Below are 16,553 nucleotides of genomic sequence, written 5' to 3'. Positions count from 1 at the left end.
TCCCACATCAGTCAGTCTGCTGACCGTGGACCATCCACTGAGGGGTAACCTCCAGGATGGGCCAGCCCCTGTCAACTGAGGGCATGTCTCCAGAGAAGGGGACAATTGGGAGGCAGTAGCAACCAACAGTCCCTGCAGCTGAGGCCTGGGAGCATAGGCCCAAGGAAAAGGACCCAGGTGGGATACCAGTTTCATCTGTCACATCTGTGTTGGATGCCCGAGGATGGGATGAGTGACTGGGGACATGGGCAGGGAGGCCTTGAGGAATTGCAGCTAGCAAACCATGTTGAAGAATTATGGTCCTTTCTTGGGTTACATTTTCTTTGTCTTTTAAACAACCATGAGGGAAGATATTACTCATAGGGAGATGCCCTTAAAAGACCCCAAGGGCCTCTGAGGATTAACTGGGCTTAGCCAGCCTCTCCACAGCACGCAGGCAGGCACTCAGCAAACATCGCCTGTGGTTTTAGCTCAAAATCGGTTCCTGAGCTGGGAACCTGGAAATAATAAACAGGGAGTGCTGTCTGCCCTTGAAGATAGCACAGTCACATCAGGGAGAGAAGATCCTTGATAAATCATCATAGCACAGGTGGGAAGAGCTCGAAGGAGGGCTTCTTGGGACTGAATTGATTTGGAGGATGGTGTGGAAAAAGTCCAAGTATTCTTGAAGGTTTCTCCTCTCTCACTTCAGCTCATCCATCATGGCCTTAATCTGGGCCTCTGGTTTCTCCCTCCTAACAGGACTGTCTGCCTCTAGTCCTGCCCCTATGTTAGTTTGGGTTTCCCAGAAGCAGAGCCAGAAGCAGCAGGGGTTTAGGTGCCCTGGCTCGTGTGTTGAGGGAGAGTTTGCAGGCGGAAGGCGGTGAGAGAGCCAGGACGGAGTGGGGAAGGGAGCTGAGTGAGGATGTGGCCTCAGCAGAGACTTGCTTCCACCTGAACCCATGAGAGCCCTGGAACATGAGTGGTACTGCACACTTGGTCCAACCTTGAAGCAAAGAGGCCTCAGGGGCCCCCCTTAGGGTAAAAATAAATTTCTGTTTTTCCCAGAACATTACTGGTTTTAGCACTGAAAGTCCCACGTACCGGGGAACCCCTCAGTCCTGGGCCGACTGAGCAAGTGGCAAGCCAATTGGTCATTCTCCCTCAACTATCAGTCACTGGAGGATGCTGCCCCACCCAGCCACACCCCCGGGGAGGGCGTTCCTGTTCAGCTGAGAACAGTCCTCTTCAGAAGAGGGTAACTGTGAGCTGTGTACAGACATGACTCAGAGCAGCTGGCAATGAGTCCACTGACCCAGTGATGGGGATCTGAGTAGGTACCAATAGTGCCCTCTCTGCAACCCCCGATCCACCCACCTGAATCCATCCTTCATGTAGCAGGATGCAGCCTCCTAAAATACAAGTCTAATGATGCATTTCCTCTTGTGTGGACCCATCTGTGTAATCTCCCTGTAGCTTCCCAATGCCTTTGAGATAAAGTCCAAAGGCCTTAATGTAGATTCAAGGACTTCTGGGATCCAGCTCTCATCTATTCTCCTACACCCCCAGGCCTGTGGTCCCCCATGGCCTGCCTTCCACTTGCCTCTAGCATTGCCCTGGGTTGCTAGTGATTCTCTGCACATGCCATGCTAAGCCCTGTCCCCAGGCCTGTGCCCATGCTGTCCCCTTGCCTTGGATTCCCTTCCTCTTCTCCCGTCAACTGGGTAATACTCACACATCAGTATATTAGAATGATTAAGAGTGCAGACTGTGGAGACAGCCAGTCAGGGTTCACATCATCTCTTTACAACTTATGAGTTGTACTGTGACCTTGGGTGTGTCACTTAACCTTGCTCAGCCTCAGTTTCCTGATCCATCAAGTGGAGATAAAAATATAGGGATTTATATCAGGATTAAATAAGTTAGCATGCTGAAGTGTTCAGAAGAGTGACTGACACACGTAAATGCTTAGTTAATGTTAGCTATTATTTTCACTATTAGTTTGTTTCAAGATTCAGGTCAAGCATCACCTCCTCTAGAAAGCCTTCTCTGATTTCTCCTCTCCTCAGATCAGGTTAGCAGGTACTCCTTTATCCACTTCAACAGAATTACCCACTTGGGCATCTGCCTCCCCGACGAGGCCACGAGCTGTTCCAGGGATAGGAGCTATGGCTTTTATTCTCACCTTCCTAGTACCTAGCACAAGGCTGGGCACAGGTCACACTTGGTAAATGATTTTTAACTGAAGGAATGAAAAATCAAACAGACTCTTCCTATTCAGTGCTCTCTGGGTATCTACAGGAGATTGCTAAGCAGAAAAATAGTAGGTAGCAGGAACTGTCTAAGCAAAGGCTGAGAAGTGTGATCTGACCTTGGAATAGTCAGAAAACCACTGTTGGGACTGGAGTGTATGTCTGTGAGGGGTGAAGGAATGTGAAAAGGGAGGAGAACCGCTCAGAGTTCTAGGACCCACTCTGTCTCCATCAATCAGAGAAGCTCTGCTTTTGTTTGTTTCGTATCTTATCTAATCATTCTAAGTAAGAATCTAATTAATAAAGAAATCGACTAAGTTATATACATTTTGAAAGTCACGCAGACTATCATAGTCAAGGCTGGAACACGACAGAACATCAGACCTCAATCACTGAAAGCCTCAGATTCCACTGGAAATAATTTGGACTTGGTCGTTAAGGCCAACATTTCTTTAAATCCGTTCTACTCGATACACCTCCTATGAAACACTTGTCAAAGACCATCCCCTAGGCAAACAAAAGGAGGTCTCCTAGGGTGCTCTGTGGCCCCCTAGGCATTCAGAGTGTGTTTGAGCACACTCAAGACTCTGAGAAGTCCTGTAATAAAGCCATCAGTTTCATTGTAACAATCCCATGTTTCCCAAATGTAACTGATCACAGAATGGCTCTATGCAGTAACACCTATTAACACTGTGAGGGCCCTGTCCCTGCTGGAGGTTCCTCGGTGCAGCAGCTGTGGCTCCATGTGTTGCTGGGCTGGGTATGTGAGGGCAGCAGCTGGAAGAACAGAGGCCTGTTCTTTCCTCAGAAAGGCTACCATGAGATCCGGGAGCTCCGACTCTTCCACTTCACCAGCTGGCCTGACCACGGCGTTCCCTGCTACGCCACTGGCCTTCTGGGCTTCGTCCGCCAGGTCAAGTTCCTCAACCCCCCAGAAGCAGGGCCCATAGTGGTCCACTGCAGGTAAGTCAAAGGTCCCTCACCTTGGGAGGCCGAGGCGGGCGGATCATGAGGTCAGGAGTTCGAGACCAGCCTGGCCAACATGGTGAAACTCCGTCTCTACTAAAGATGCAAAAAATTAGCTGGGTGTGGTGGCACACACCTGTAATCCCAGCTACTTGGGAGGCTGAGGCAGGAGAATTGCTTGAACCCAGGAGGGGAGGTTGCAGTGAGCCAAGATCGCGCCACTGCACTCTAGCCTGGGTGACAGAGTGAGACTCTGTCTCAAAAAAAAAAAAAAAGAAAGAATTCCTCCAACTACCCTAGAGTGCCTCTGCACCTCAGCTTTCTTGGGAGGGACATGCTATCTTTTCTAGTGGCTTTACTCTTAGAGACTCCTCTTCCTGTGTCCCCCATTCTTTCTGATGAGACTTGGTCGCAAGGTCAACTAACAAGAGGAAGAGCAGTAGTGGCCATTGTTGTTGTTGTTGTCTGAAAACAGTGAGGTCACCAGGGAGGCAGGCTGAACACTGGCAGCATCTGCTGGGTCTGTCATGTGCACTTTACCCACATTATTTAATTTACTTCTCATCCAGTCTTGAGAGGTGGGCATTATTATCATTCCCATTTTACATATACAAAAACTCAAGTGCTGAGAAGGTAAACACAGAGTGGGAATATTTCACCTGCTTTTCTCCAGACACTCGCCCTCAGCTCCTTGACATGGCAGCAGGGTGCCTTGGTGGAAGCATGCTTCTTTTCATTTCTATTATTTTCAAAATCAGTTGCCAGCCTGCAGGGTCCCTCATAGAGAGAAATGGACAGCACCAGGTTTTACCTTATTATGAAGAAGAGAGATTTTCAGCTCTGACCTAGAAAGTCACATTGAGAATGAGTGGCACATCTTCGAATCCTCCCAAATGGAGATGAAGTATGATGTCAGGGGTGTCCAGAATTGGAGGAGGATGGCCTTCCTGACCCGAAGCCCGGCCAGCTGGCATCCCCCTCCTTCCCATTGCCTCTCTCTTCCGCTATGACCTTGGACCAGCCCATCTTTTCAGACCTTGGATGCTTGAGTTATCACATCCCTTCCCTGGCAGTTTGTGTCAGTCAAGAGACCACGGAAGCTGTAGATGTCTCAGAGCCAGCCCCATCTTCATACAGCACCCATTTATCTTCCCAGCAATAGTAGCTACACAACCCCATTTCACAGATAAGGCAAGTGAGGATGAGGAGGTAATTCTGGACTCTCTAAGTGTTTTGCATGTATTCTCTGCTTTATATCTCACAGCAATCGAAGGGCAATAGATCATTAATCCCCCCATCTCTATATCCCAAAGAGCACCCAGATCAAGAGTTAGGGAGAAAGAAAGACAATGGCAAATGTTTATCAGGCCCTCTGCGCATGATGGCTCTAAGGCCTTACGTATCTCCATAGCAGGTCATCTTAATGCATCTGAGCAGAGTGGTACCCACTCCTGGGTCTGTTCTGAAAATTATTAACAAATGGGTTGGCTAAGTGTACTAAGTGCCTAAGAGAGAATGCCTGACATGTAGTGAGCACTCTAATGTATCATTATTCTCTGCCTCTTAATGTCTTCTCCCCCTCCCCAGATTATTAATCCTTCAGGAACGGAACAATGTTTCCGTATTCCCACTCCTAATCCCAGCATCTACTGCATCTTACATTTTCAATAAATATTTGTTGAATATAATAGCCATTATGAGAGTCTACTAAGACTTTTATTGAGAAATTATTATGTATCCAGGCACAAAGCAATGTGTATACATTATGCATTTTAATTGTAATTCCATGCAATTTATACATATTAGGCTATTAATGCTGTGAGGTAGATCTATTAATTATTAACATCATTTTATAGATGAGTATTGAAACCCAGAGAGGTTAAGTCATTTGCCCAAGGTCACACAGCTAGTAAGTAATAGAGCCAGGATTTAATTCTAGGGGTCTCTTCAAAGACCCTGTGTTTGATTACTATGTGATGCTGAAATAAACACAGCTCTGTCTTCACAAGGACCCTGCAGGGAGGTATGTTAAATGCATCAGAAGTCTGAAGCTAACGGACACTAGGCAACTTGGTCACCACTGATTGATAGTTCCAAAATTCAGAACCAAACTGGGCTGGTTCTTTATACTAAAGCATGCTGAATATGAACATTGAAGAAAAAACACGAGTGACCCCCTATACTCCCTCCCAGATACAGAGGCCGAGTCTCTTGAGTCCTCGCATCTGGATTTTGGGGAGTAGGTTCTGAAGCAAACTTAAACTATGAAATTTTCTCATGAATGAAGACTCTGCTTCCGATGGGTGTACTTTCCAAATTGTTGTAGGTAGTGGTCCGCGCTAGCCTGTGCTCCTTGGATTTATAATCAGCCAATATTGCTTTTTTGTTTTGTTCCATCTCTCTTCCTCTTTGTGTTTCTTTTGACATCCACATTGTTAGACAAAGACGCTTGTTTCCATGAGAAATGCAAGATGTGAAAACGCAGTGGAAGGGGGCCTCCTTGACAGACTGCCCAGCCTTCCCATCCAAAACTGCACATGTGTGAGGCACATGTCTTATGTGCCTCTTGGTCGGCACTGATGTTTCAGAGCCCAGCACTCATCTAGAAAGGGCTGGCCAAGGCCCATAGAGTCTCATTGAGTTCCTCTGCTATTTTGTACTTGGTCTAAGATTCTCCTAAAGAAGCCACTAGTGACCAGAAATCAAGTATGTATTAGGAAATTTGATTCCTGACAAGGGTCTCCAGACGGTCAGTTGCTCCAGTTTCATAAGGCTCTTGCTTCGGAAACTTGATCCCTGACAAGGGTCTCCAGACCGTCAGCTGCTCCAGTTTCATGATGCTCTTGCTTCATGATCCTGGGAAAACAGCCGCAGATGGAGCCAGATGCTGGTCTTTGAACATTGTGCTCCACCATCCACTCTCCATCTTGGGCGCAGCTCGGAGAACTCGAGTTTCTGTCCTGTCATTCACCTCCCCTCTGTTCTCTCTCCTCTCCTTTGCTTCCATCCATCAACCCATTTGCTGAAGAGGAGAAAAGAAGGGTAGAAAATAGGAAAGACATGTCTATGAGACATCTCCAGCATGCCAGGAACCATGCTAGGTGTTTTATGCTATATAGATGTATTATTTTATCCATCAGACAAGGAAACGGCATGTATATGTGTGGTTTGCGCATGCATTACAAACTATGCATATTAAGAAAGGAAATGTGGGAACACATAATCTGGAGCCAGACTGCTGGGGTAAAAGTTCCAGCTCTACCACTTGCCAGCTGTGTGACCTCGGTCAGGCAAGGTAAGCCCTCTATGCCTGTTTTCTCACCTGTGAAATGGGATGAGAAACTTCTTAACCTCACAGGGAAATCTATAGGTAACATTTATAAAGCACGTAGAACAATGGCATTTTGTAAGCCCTGAATAAACCTTTGCTAAATGACCACATTAAAATAAGTCAGTCCTGATAAAATAGCCCTCGGAGACCAGCACTACTCTCTCATTTTACAAAGGAGACGGCTGGGGCTTAGTCTAAGTTTAGATGCTTACTCAAGATCCCCCAGGAACGCTGGGATTCAGACAGTTCTGTCTGACTTCTGCTGTATATGGCCTCTCAGCAGGACCCTTGGGGATAGGGCTGAATGCTAGGGGCCTCCCCAGGGCAGGTCCCCCTGCAAAGATCCTTAACAAAGATCCATACCTCTCTTCCAGTGCTGGGGCTGGGCGGACTGGCTGCTTCATTGCCATTGACACCATGCTTGACATGGCCGAGAATGAAGGGGTGGTGGACATCTTCAACTGCGTGCGTGAGCTCCGGGCCCAGAGGGTCAACCTGGTACAGACAGAGGTGAGTCCTAAGGGACCAAGACCGTTGGCCACCTGTAGCCCTGACCAAGGAGAAACATGATAGAACTGAGAGACCCATAGGTAGGGGCAACCTGTGGAAAGGGTGTGAGAGAAGCGGGAGGGAGTAGACTCATGGCTTACTATGGAGAGACTACTGTGGAAGCTAGGGTACCCCAACCAACCCTGGAGGTCTAACAGTGCAGGGAGTTCCACCAATGAAGAATGGTGGTGAGTTCTCCATCTCTGAGGCCATCCAAGCAAGGACAGAGTGACAAATTTCGGGGATTATTTGAATAGCATTCTTGCCTTGGGTGAAGTGATAGAGAAAGAGAAGGACTGGCATTTATTCAGTGACCACTACGTGCCAAGCGATGGTTCAGTCACTGCAGGGAATGGTTTAATCAACAAAGTAACTGAGTACTTAGGCTGGGTGCTGGGGATTTCAAGAGATGTAATACATAGCCCCTGCCCTCAAGGGAGAAGCAGACCTTCAGCACTTCTCTGTGCAGTTAGAGAGCCCAGACCTAAGAGTACTGAAAGGAATTAATCTTTATTGTTGTGTACCTACTGTGAGCCAGGCAGCATACATTCTTTCTAGTCGCGGTAGTGTTTCTACTCCTCCAAAACAGCTGTGGTGTAGCTCCTAGTATTATCTCCAATTTATCAATGAAGAAGAAACTAAGAAATTGTGTCCCTAAGACCTCACATACCAGACTGTGGGAGAACTTGGGTCCATGTGACCCCAAAGGCCTCTGCTTTTTTGCCAGAACCACACTCTGACTAAGCAGCCTTTTCTGCCTATCCCACTCTGTGCCTTGGCTTATCATTCCCGTAATGAGCCCATCTTCTGTTCTAGTGAAGGCTCTGGGTGCTTGGGCAGTCAGAGCTGGGACAGATAAGGAACTGTGTACATCATCAATCCTGCAAAGGGAAGTGACCCATGGCTTTGGTACAGCCAGCCCCTCTGACTCTGCAGTGAATACCACCACTGATTGGTTTACACACATAGGCTCTGAGCTAACTCACACAGGCCAGTCTTCAGGCTTCTAGCACTAAAGCCAAGAGGGCTGCTTTATCCATTCCCAGGTTCATGCATGCAGAAGGCAGGCTTGCCAGTTGCAGTCAGACAGATGAGGAGACAGACATATTCAAATGCAGATGCATCATGTTGCATCTGGAAAAGCACACTTTATAGAGAAACTGACCAAGTTCTGCAGAAAAGGTCACTCAACAAACATTTATCTAGGGCCTAGAAGTGACACCAACTTCTGCCTGGTGGATTAACAGATGGTCTTCCAGAAAGAATGAAACATTAAAGGTATGGAAAAGAGGGAGTGGAGTTTCAGGAGGAGAGAACAGCAGGTATAAATAATTGAGATAGGAGAAGACATGACACATGTTTTAGGAGCAGATTGTGAGACAAAGATTTGCGGGCAAATAATTTGCTTGGAAGGTAATCCCAAGACACACTGGCTGGTGAATGGGAAAGTGAGGCAGAGCAGGGAAGGAAACAAAGGCTACTTTAACAAGCTGTTCAACACTGTAGACAACTGGAACCCAATTCTGCTGGGAACTCTGAGACACATGCGTGTCCAAGTGATTCCACCTAAAGGGAGAAGGAACTTAGATTTCCGTCCTCAACTCTCTATCTGTCTCTGCTTGAGGGTTACTTTCCGTACAGCCCAAGTATCCTCTCTGCCTTCAGCAGAGAATCACAGGTGTTTGCAGCAAGCAGCCTTCCTTAGGTAAAGGTGAAAGCTGAAGGGACATGGGCTGGACACAAAGAGCACCTGCTACAGCATGTCTAGAAGTTTCTCATTTTATCAGTGACTATGCTATTACATCTTCTGTAAGAAACAAGACCCACCATAGTTCAGGTGATCATTAGGAAACGTGGAAAGTTGGTCCTTTGGGTTACAGTATAGAAAGTAAGGATTCTACAATATATTGACAAGTGTCTATCCTTCATAGCCACAATACTAAATGTGGACCACAAATTCCCAGGGCACTGTTCTTACCTGGCACCCCATTCCCTCTCTTCTGACTTTGCAGGAGCAATATGTGTTTGTGCACGACGCCATCCTGGAAGCGTGCCTCTGTGGCAACACTGCCATCCCTGTGTGTGAGTTCCGTTCTCTCTACTACAATATCAGCAGGCTGGACCCCCAGACGAACTCCAGCCAAATCAAAGATGAATTTCAGGTATGAGCAAATCCCAGGCTCGGTGACCATCTTAGTCAGTTTGGGTTGTTATAACAAATTTCTGTAGATTCGGTGGCTTAAATGACAAACATTTATTTATTACATTTCTGGAGGCTGAGAAGTCCAATATCAAGCTTCCAGTAAATCCAGTGTCTGGGGAGGGCTCACTTCCTGTCTTTCAGATAGCCATCTTCTCACTGCATATTCACATGGTGGAAAGCAGAAGCAGCAAGCTCTCATGTTTCTTCTTTTTTTATTTTTTATAGAGATAAGATCTCACTACGTTGCCCAGGATGGTCTTCAAATCCTGGGTTCAAGCAATCCTCCCACCTTGGTCTCCCAAATTATTGGGATTACAGGCGTGAGCCACCACACCCAGCCCTGCATGTTTCTTCTTATAAGAGCAGTAATCCCATGTTCATGAGGGTTCTATGTTCATGACCTAAACATCTTCCGAAGTCCCAACCTCCTAATACCATCACATTGGGGGCTAAGATTACGACATGGATTTTGGGAGGGATGAAAACATTTAGTTCGTAATAGTAACCCAACCAACTTCAGTGGCTCTGTGCACATTTGTGGGGTTTTCTTTGGGACAACTGATATGTCTATGCACTTTCAGTGTCTGCTCCTCTAGGAAGCTGCAGAATCTATTCCAGAACACAAAATGCACAGCCATGAGCAACGACGCACTCAGGGATTGCTGGTGCTTGTTTTTAACTGTTTTTTAACTGAAGTCTTATTCAGTTCTAGTCCAAGTTGTGAATGGAGACGAATTTATACAAACAGGTGTGAATTTCATGCTCCTTCATCCATGGAGGGACTCAGGTCCTCTCAGTATTTTTTCAGTAGACTATTACTGCTAAAAGTGTGGTCTGCAGTCTGACCAACATGGTGAAACCCTGTCTCTACTAAAAATACAAAACAAATTAGCCAGGCATGGTGGCATGCTCCTATAATCCCAGGTACTCAGGAGGCTGAGGCAGGAGACTTGCTTGAACATGGGAGGCAGAGGTTGCAGTGAGCCGAGATCATGCCACTGCACTACAGCCTGGGCAACAGAGTGAGACTCCATCTTAAAAAAAAAAAAAAAAAGAAAACAGCATTAGGAGCTATACCTAATGTAAATGATGAGTTAATGGGAGCAGCACACCAACATGGCACATGTATACATATGTAACAAACCTGCACATTGTGCACATGTACCCTAGAAATTAAAGTATAATAAAAAATAAATAAGATCCTCACCTGGAAGCCCGTATGGTCAGCGCTGTGGCAACATTGATTGGTCTAAGAAGCCTGGACATGAATCACTAAGTAAGGTAAAGCCGGAGTCCAGCCCTTTATCGCAAGACCAGTGTCAGGATTACACCTGGGCAATAGGAGCTGAGAACGAGGTATGAGAAAGCAAGGAAGCTCCAGGTCTTGCTTCAAGTCAGTGGGCAAATGCCAGGCCCATTGTTCCACGGGCAGATATCCTAGGCAGGCCAATACCTTAGCAATCCCTAAAACAAATAACCATTATTGATTTGAATTAGAGACAGAGAGCTGAATGACGGAAGGATGGAGGGTACAGAACTCTAGTCATTGCGTGTAACATCTAGTCCATTGGATACAGCAGTTCAGCTCTGGCCTCAAACCAGAACCCAAACACAGCAATTTCCCAGACATATTAGGGTTTGCCCTTCGGGGGTCTCTCATCTATCCTGAGCAGTTCATCTAGGCCTCCTTCCATACTCAGACAGCTTTCTCTCTGAGAAGAGTGCTGGTAAATCATTTCCCCCATTCCATGACAATGCAAGTGATGTTTAGCCCTCAGTGGGGATTTCCTACCCCCACCCCTCTGTACACCCTCCTGGCTGGCCCACCCTTTAATGCAGCACTGGCTAAGCTGAACCACTTAGTTCCTCTGGTTGGCAGGTACCACGAGACTGTGTCTGAGCCTCTGTGTGCATGCGCTGCTTCTGCAGCCTTAGCGTTTTGAAGGTGTCACACAGCTCACGCACCCTGTAGCAGTGAGCAGGAGAGGACAGAACATCACCATGGAAGAGAAATGGGTCCTGGGAAAGGGACAGTGGGGCTGCACTTGGAGGGTGGAAATAGGCAAGTTAGGCTGAGTTGGAACATCACTGTCTCTTTTGCTCGGGGCAGCCGTATGATCAAGGCCTATCTATTCACCTTTGTGCCCCACAGACCCTCAACATTGTGACACCCCGTGTGAGGCCCGAGGACTGCAGCATTGGGCTCCTGCCCCGGAACCATGATAAGAATCGAAGCATGGACGTGCTGCCTCTGGACCGCTGCCTGCCCTTCCTCATCTCGGTGGACGGAGAATCCAGCAATTACATCAACGCGGCACTGATGGATGTAAGCTGAGCCTGGGCAGAAAGCTCCTAGCTGACATTCTAGAGCAAATACTCTTCCTGAGGTGGAGGTGGCTGGACCTCAGGGCCCTGACCCCACCAGCCAGCCTCCCTGCTTCTGATCTACTGGTCCTAAGGACCTTTGTTCCCCTGAAGGCTCTGGTCCAAACCTAGACACAAGCTGGGATCTTGGCTCCTTTTCTCATATAAAGAACCTAGAAAGAACAGACCAGAAGTGTAAGGTGACTCCCATGACTCCATGGCAAGGCTACAGGCCTGCCTAGCAACCCCTTCCATTCCCCACACAGCTGACTCTCAACCTGAAGTTTAGTAAAACAAGTGTTCTCTATGCTGGGCCTTGGAACACAAGACAGTGCAGACACAGGTTCTACCCTCTGGTAATTCCCATGAAGGTTCCCAGATAACTCCTGTGCAGAGACAAAAATGAGGATAGCACACAGTAGGGGCTCAGTAAATGGTTATTGGGAAAGTAGTGGGAAGCAGTAAAATAAGCATGGGGTGGAAGCAGGCTGTGTTCCTGGCTGTCCTTGGAGGGGCAGTGCCCCCTGCTTTCTTGTCATCAGGTCCAGGAAGGGGCTGCACCCTGCCCGGCTCTGGGATTAGGGTCATGTTCCCGGCCCAGTGAGCCTAGGCTTCTCCCCTGTGTTTTTCGGATACGTCTGAATATCACTTCCCCTCCAAGGTGTACAGGTGTTTGCAGCAGGAAGGAAGTATGGACCATCTACTCCCAGCCATGTACTTTTCAGCAGAGAAAACGGAGGCCAGAGAGAGAAAGAGACTTGCTCAATTTCACCCAGGGAGCTAGTGGCACAGCCCACACATAGAGCTCCTTAACACCCTGGAACTTATTTCTTGAGCCTCCCCGCAATTTGCTGGATCTAATAAGATGCAAACATCTCACCTCTTGAGGCTCAAAACCAAGAATACCATTGCCCGATTATCATGGGCTCTTCCAGCTTCCCCTCCCCAGCCCATCTGAGTTCACATCCATCTACCCGTGGCCTTCCTATCTCACCCAGGATAGACAGAAACATGGGATACTCTCACCTGAGGTCAAGGCCAACAACTTCTCTGACCTCTAATCCTCTTGAAGTTTCTCCCCAAGGGCCTGGATGTTAGAGGCAGGAAGGTCAATGCCTGTCGCAGCTCTCTAGTGGCCTGCCCTGGCGTCTGCCCACAGGGTGCCCATATCCTCTGTAAGAATCAGGGAGTCTTGGCTTGGTCACATCAAGTAGCTAGAGGTGGAGAGAAGACCTTTGGCATTAGCGTAAAGCCTTCTAAAGTCAATGAGTAGTACATGTATGTGCATGTAAGTGTGCATTGTGTGTGAGAGTGTGGTGAGAAATGGGGTCTAGGGGTGCACCCATACTTCCAAGTTCCTCCTAGCTTTGCCTCCCACTTCTCCCAACACCCCCTCCCTGCCTTCCTCATCCGGGCAAAGATCAAACAAGCTCCTGGCCTCTACTTAATAGGTTAGATACTGCCTGGAGTCAAACGCCTTCTGCCAAGCTCTGAGGCTGACTGTATTCTCTTTGTCCACAGGGCATTTCTCTTGTGAGCCATCACTGGGGCCTTTGCCTTTCTTATATTTAAAAAAAAAAAAAAAAAAAGTCCTTATCTGTATTCCAGCTCAGTCGGTGCATTATCTGGTAACCATAGCAGCTTTGCTCCTAGCAGAAAAATATGAAGTCCTCTGGGTTAATTTTTAATGTTTCCCCTGGTAAAGGATGATGTTATCCATGAAATGGATTGCCGGCTGATCCCTGAAACCCGGCAGGAGCACGGATCTCGAACATTTTTTCAGATAAGGCTTTGTCAGGCGTGCTGGCCTAATAGAGCATTTATCACAGAGACAGGGAAAAAGAAAAGAAAACTAACATTCACTGAGTGCTGGGCACCGTGTCGGGCCCTGGACTCGCACTGTCCCATTTTGCATGTGGGTGTTCTCATCCCCATTTTCTGATGAGGTCCTCAGGGTCAGAGTATTTTCATGACTTGTTCAAGGTCAACTAGCTCAGAAATGGGAGCCAAGGATTGGAGCTCCAAGTCTGTTAACTCTCAAAGCGTCAATGTTTTCCCATGTCTGGAAATGGCTCAAAGACGATGCCGTCTACAGCTAGAGAGTTTGGCTTTTGGAAAATAAATTATTTGCCTCTGTCCACCCAGATCCCTCTTCTGAAAATTCTACTGGCCAGGAGACCACCCTCGGAAGAACCCCCACCCCCCGACAATGCATGCACGACATCCATGTTTGCAAGGCTTTGTCCTGCTTTTTCCAGGGTCTTTGCCCTCTTTCCTCTCACTTGTGACTCCACTGAAAACAGCTGTGACTCCCACAGAAACCATCTCTTGAGAAAACATATCGAGCGCATGAGCCACTGATTAAATGGAGAATCTCCCCAGTCTTTTCAAACACATGACTTCAGGGTGGGGGGAAAACAGGGCCCTGGTTGAAGCTGCCAGACCCCCCCAGGCCATTTTCTCTGGGCCTCTGTTTCCCTATCTGCAACATGGGACTGAATTTATTGTCTTATTCACTGGAGTGGCACTGTCTAGCATGTGCCAGCAATAATACCAGTGCCAAGGATGTAAAACAGAGTCAGGGGTGTTTCTGCCCTGCCAGTAGGCTTACATTCCCGCTCCTGTTTGCTGGCCTCTTCACACGCAAATCTCATTCAATCTGTGTGACATCATTCCTTTGGATTTATGATTTCCGTTTTCCAGGTGAAGAACATGAGCTTTGGAATCATCTAATAACTTGCCAGTACTTAGCACCCAATCTGCCAAAAAAAAAAAACACACAGCACTCTACAAATGAGGTCTGGATGAATAAATGGGTGAATGGATGGACAGATGGATGACTCATAACTTACAAGTGGTAAAGCTGTACTTGAACCCCAGGTCGACCTGACTTAATACATGTGTACTTTCCACTGCCCCACTGACTCACAGGACACAGTGCCCACCTTGCCAGGCCAGCTCAGCCCCTCATTCCAGCCTGGAGGCAGAAGGGAGCCTGCCCCTTTGGGAGAATCTCTGCCTCAAGCCGGCCCAAAACCTCCCCCAGCATCATGGGCACAGAGATACGGCCAATCCCTTATATCCCAAGAGGTGTCTTGACCAGCAGAGCAACAAATCTGCATCTGAAATCTTTCATTTCATATTGTAATTATGATTATTTGCTGAGCTTCAAGGCATAAATAATTTATTTGGATAATCCCATCCCAGTGACACTTTCCTAATGAAATGTCTTAGTTTGGAGGAGAATGTGTTCATTATGAGAAGGTCCCCTTTGCCGCCAGGGCATGGAGAGATAAAAGAACAGGCAGGTGCTTTGTATCATCTATTTGGCAGGCTCGGGAGCCTCTGGCCTCAGTCCGGGCCTCATCATCATCAGAATATCGCTGATGGATGTGTAATTTACAAAGCCTGTGTCATTCCTTTGTCAGAGCCACAAGCAACCTGCCGCCTTCGTGGTCACCCAGCACCCTCTACCCAACACCGTGGCAGACTTCTGGAGGCTGGTGTTTGATTACAACTGCTCCTCTGTGGTGATGCTGAATGAGATGGACACTGCCCAGGTAGGAGGAGGCCGAGCCAAGCCCTAGGTGGGTCAGGGGGGCCATACTCTAAACCTGGAGGGAGAGCCCTTAACAGCCAGTGCCTGCCACATCTGCCCCAGCTAGCTGTCCTGTAATAAGCTCTGTCTGGCCATGAGCATCAGGCAAAAGCCATTCTGCTGCTTACAGAGGGTCCTGTTGCCCCCCAGACCTCCAGCAAAGACTCCCCTTGCCTATGGGCTTTGTCCAGCTCCCCGCCCGGGACCAGACTCTGTTGTTCCATCTCACAAGCATTGATTATTGTCTTGCTCCAAAGCACACAGATCTTGCAGAGCCAGGAGGCTGCCTCCCCCAGCACTGAGCACCTGCAGCCCTGAATAATACCCAGATGCCCGGCCACACTCACCTCCCTTACCCTTCTGCAATGCAGCCTGTGCAGACAGAGCCTGGGACTTGAACCTTGGACACTTTACCCACTGACCACCTCACCAAGCCCCAGTTCCTCACAATTGACCTTCGTGTCCTGGCAGGCTTCCTGCCTTAGCCCCTCTGGTCTGATAGCTCCTAGTATCACATGCCTATAGCATATCCCCATATTCAGGACACAGGACATGTATCTTGGGACAGTTTCTGGATTTCTTCAAGGCAGTGAATGCACCTCTATGCCAGGGCAGCCATTCTGGGGTGGAAGAGGTGAGAATGGTCCTTCAGATTTTTACAAATCTATCCTTTCACTGCCTTGAATAAAACTTAAAGTAACATCGCATTCCTGTGTGAGTGCTGGCCTTGTGCAGGCTTTGGATGGGAATTTTAAAAATTTTTAAACAGACCCGAGCTATAGTTTCAGCCCTGCAAAAGCTCACGGTCTTGCTCCAGAGACAGATGAGCAAATTGTCCCAACCTCGTGTGGCTGTGTTATAATAGAGGTCAGCAGCGAAGTGCTGTGTTGGCCAGGAGCAGGGAGCAATTAATTCTGCCCAGAGGGTTAGGGAAGACTTCAAAAAGAAGATGACTTTGGCCTTGAAGAAGGCAGAGGAGCTTTAGGTATATGGAGGCTGAACTTACTGGGAAAAGGCATTTCAGGCAGAGGGAACAGCACAGGCAAAGGTGAGGCAGGGGAAGAATATACGTAGACTTATTTGCAGAACAGTTTATGTTCCAGTGTGGCTGGGGCTTAGGGGAATATCAGGAGGAGACAAATGTAGTGAGGCTGAAAAATGTAGCAGAGCCCAGCTTGCAGAGAGCTCCCTGTGCCAGGCTAAGGAGCTTGGATCTTGGTTGGCAGCATAGCAAGCATCAGACTTTTCCTTTGTTAAGCAACAGAATCCTTTCTATGAATAAAAGCTTTCATGCAAGCCCAATGTATGAAA

The 16,553-nt window shown here is 47.8% G+C and overlaps 1 protein-coding gene and 1 long non-coding RNA gene across 22 annotated transcripts in view; one reads left to right on the top strand and one right to left on the bottom strand.

Moving 5' to 3' along the window:
* The window catches only part of PTPRT (protein tyrosine phosphatase receptor type T), a 1,114,889-nt gene that overhangs the window by 1,079,564 nt on the left and 18,772 nt on the right, over positions 1-16,553 (top strand). For all 21 annotated transcript variants that reach the window (XM_074003238.1, XM_005569031.5, XM_005569028.5 and 18 more), the window contains 5 exons: positions 3,040-3,194; positions 6,903-7,038; positions 9,090-9,239; positions 11,433-11,606; positions 15,073-15,204. In XM_074003238.1, the coding sequence (XP_073859339.1) occupies positions 3,040-3,194; positions 6,903-7,038; positions 9,090-9,239; positions 11,433-11,606; positions 15,073-15,204 (747 nt within the window). The remainder of the gene's footprint in view (positions 1-3,039; positions 3,195-6,902; positions 7,039-9,089; positions 9,240-11,432; positions 11,607-15,072; positions 15,205-16,553) is intronic.
* On the bottom strand, positions 4,895-13,187 carry LOC141407795 (uncharacterized). Its single transcript, XR_012418425.1, has 2 exons — positions 6,892-13,187; positions 4,895-6,219 (listed from the first exon to the last, which is right to left on the bottom strand). It is a non-coding gene; the product is annotated as an uncharacterized lncRNA (long non-coding RNA).

Source organism: Macaca fascicularis, chromosome 10, assembly GCF_037993035.2.
Source record: "Macaca fascicularis isolate 582-1 chromosome 10, T2T-MFA8v1.1".
NCBI classification, from domain to species: domain Eukaryota; kingdom Metazoa; phylum Chordata; class Mammalia; order Primates; family Cercopithecidae; genus Macaca; species Macaca fascicularis.
The sequence above is the reverse complement of the archived record's forward strand: the minus strand, read 5'-3'. Positions and strand labels throughout refer to the sequence as shown.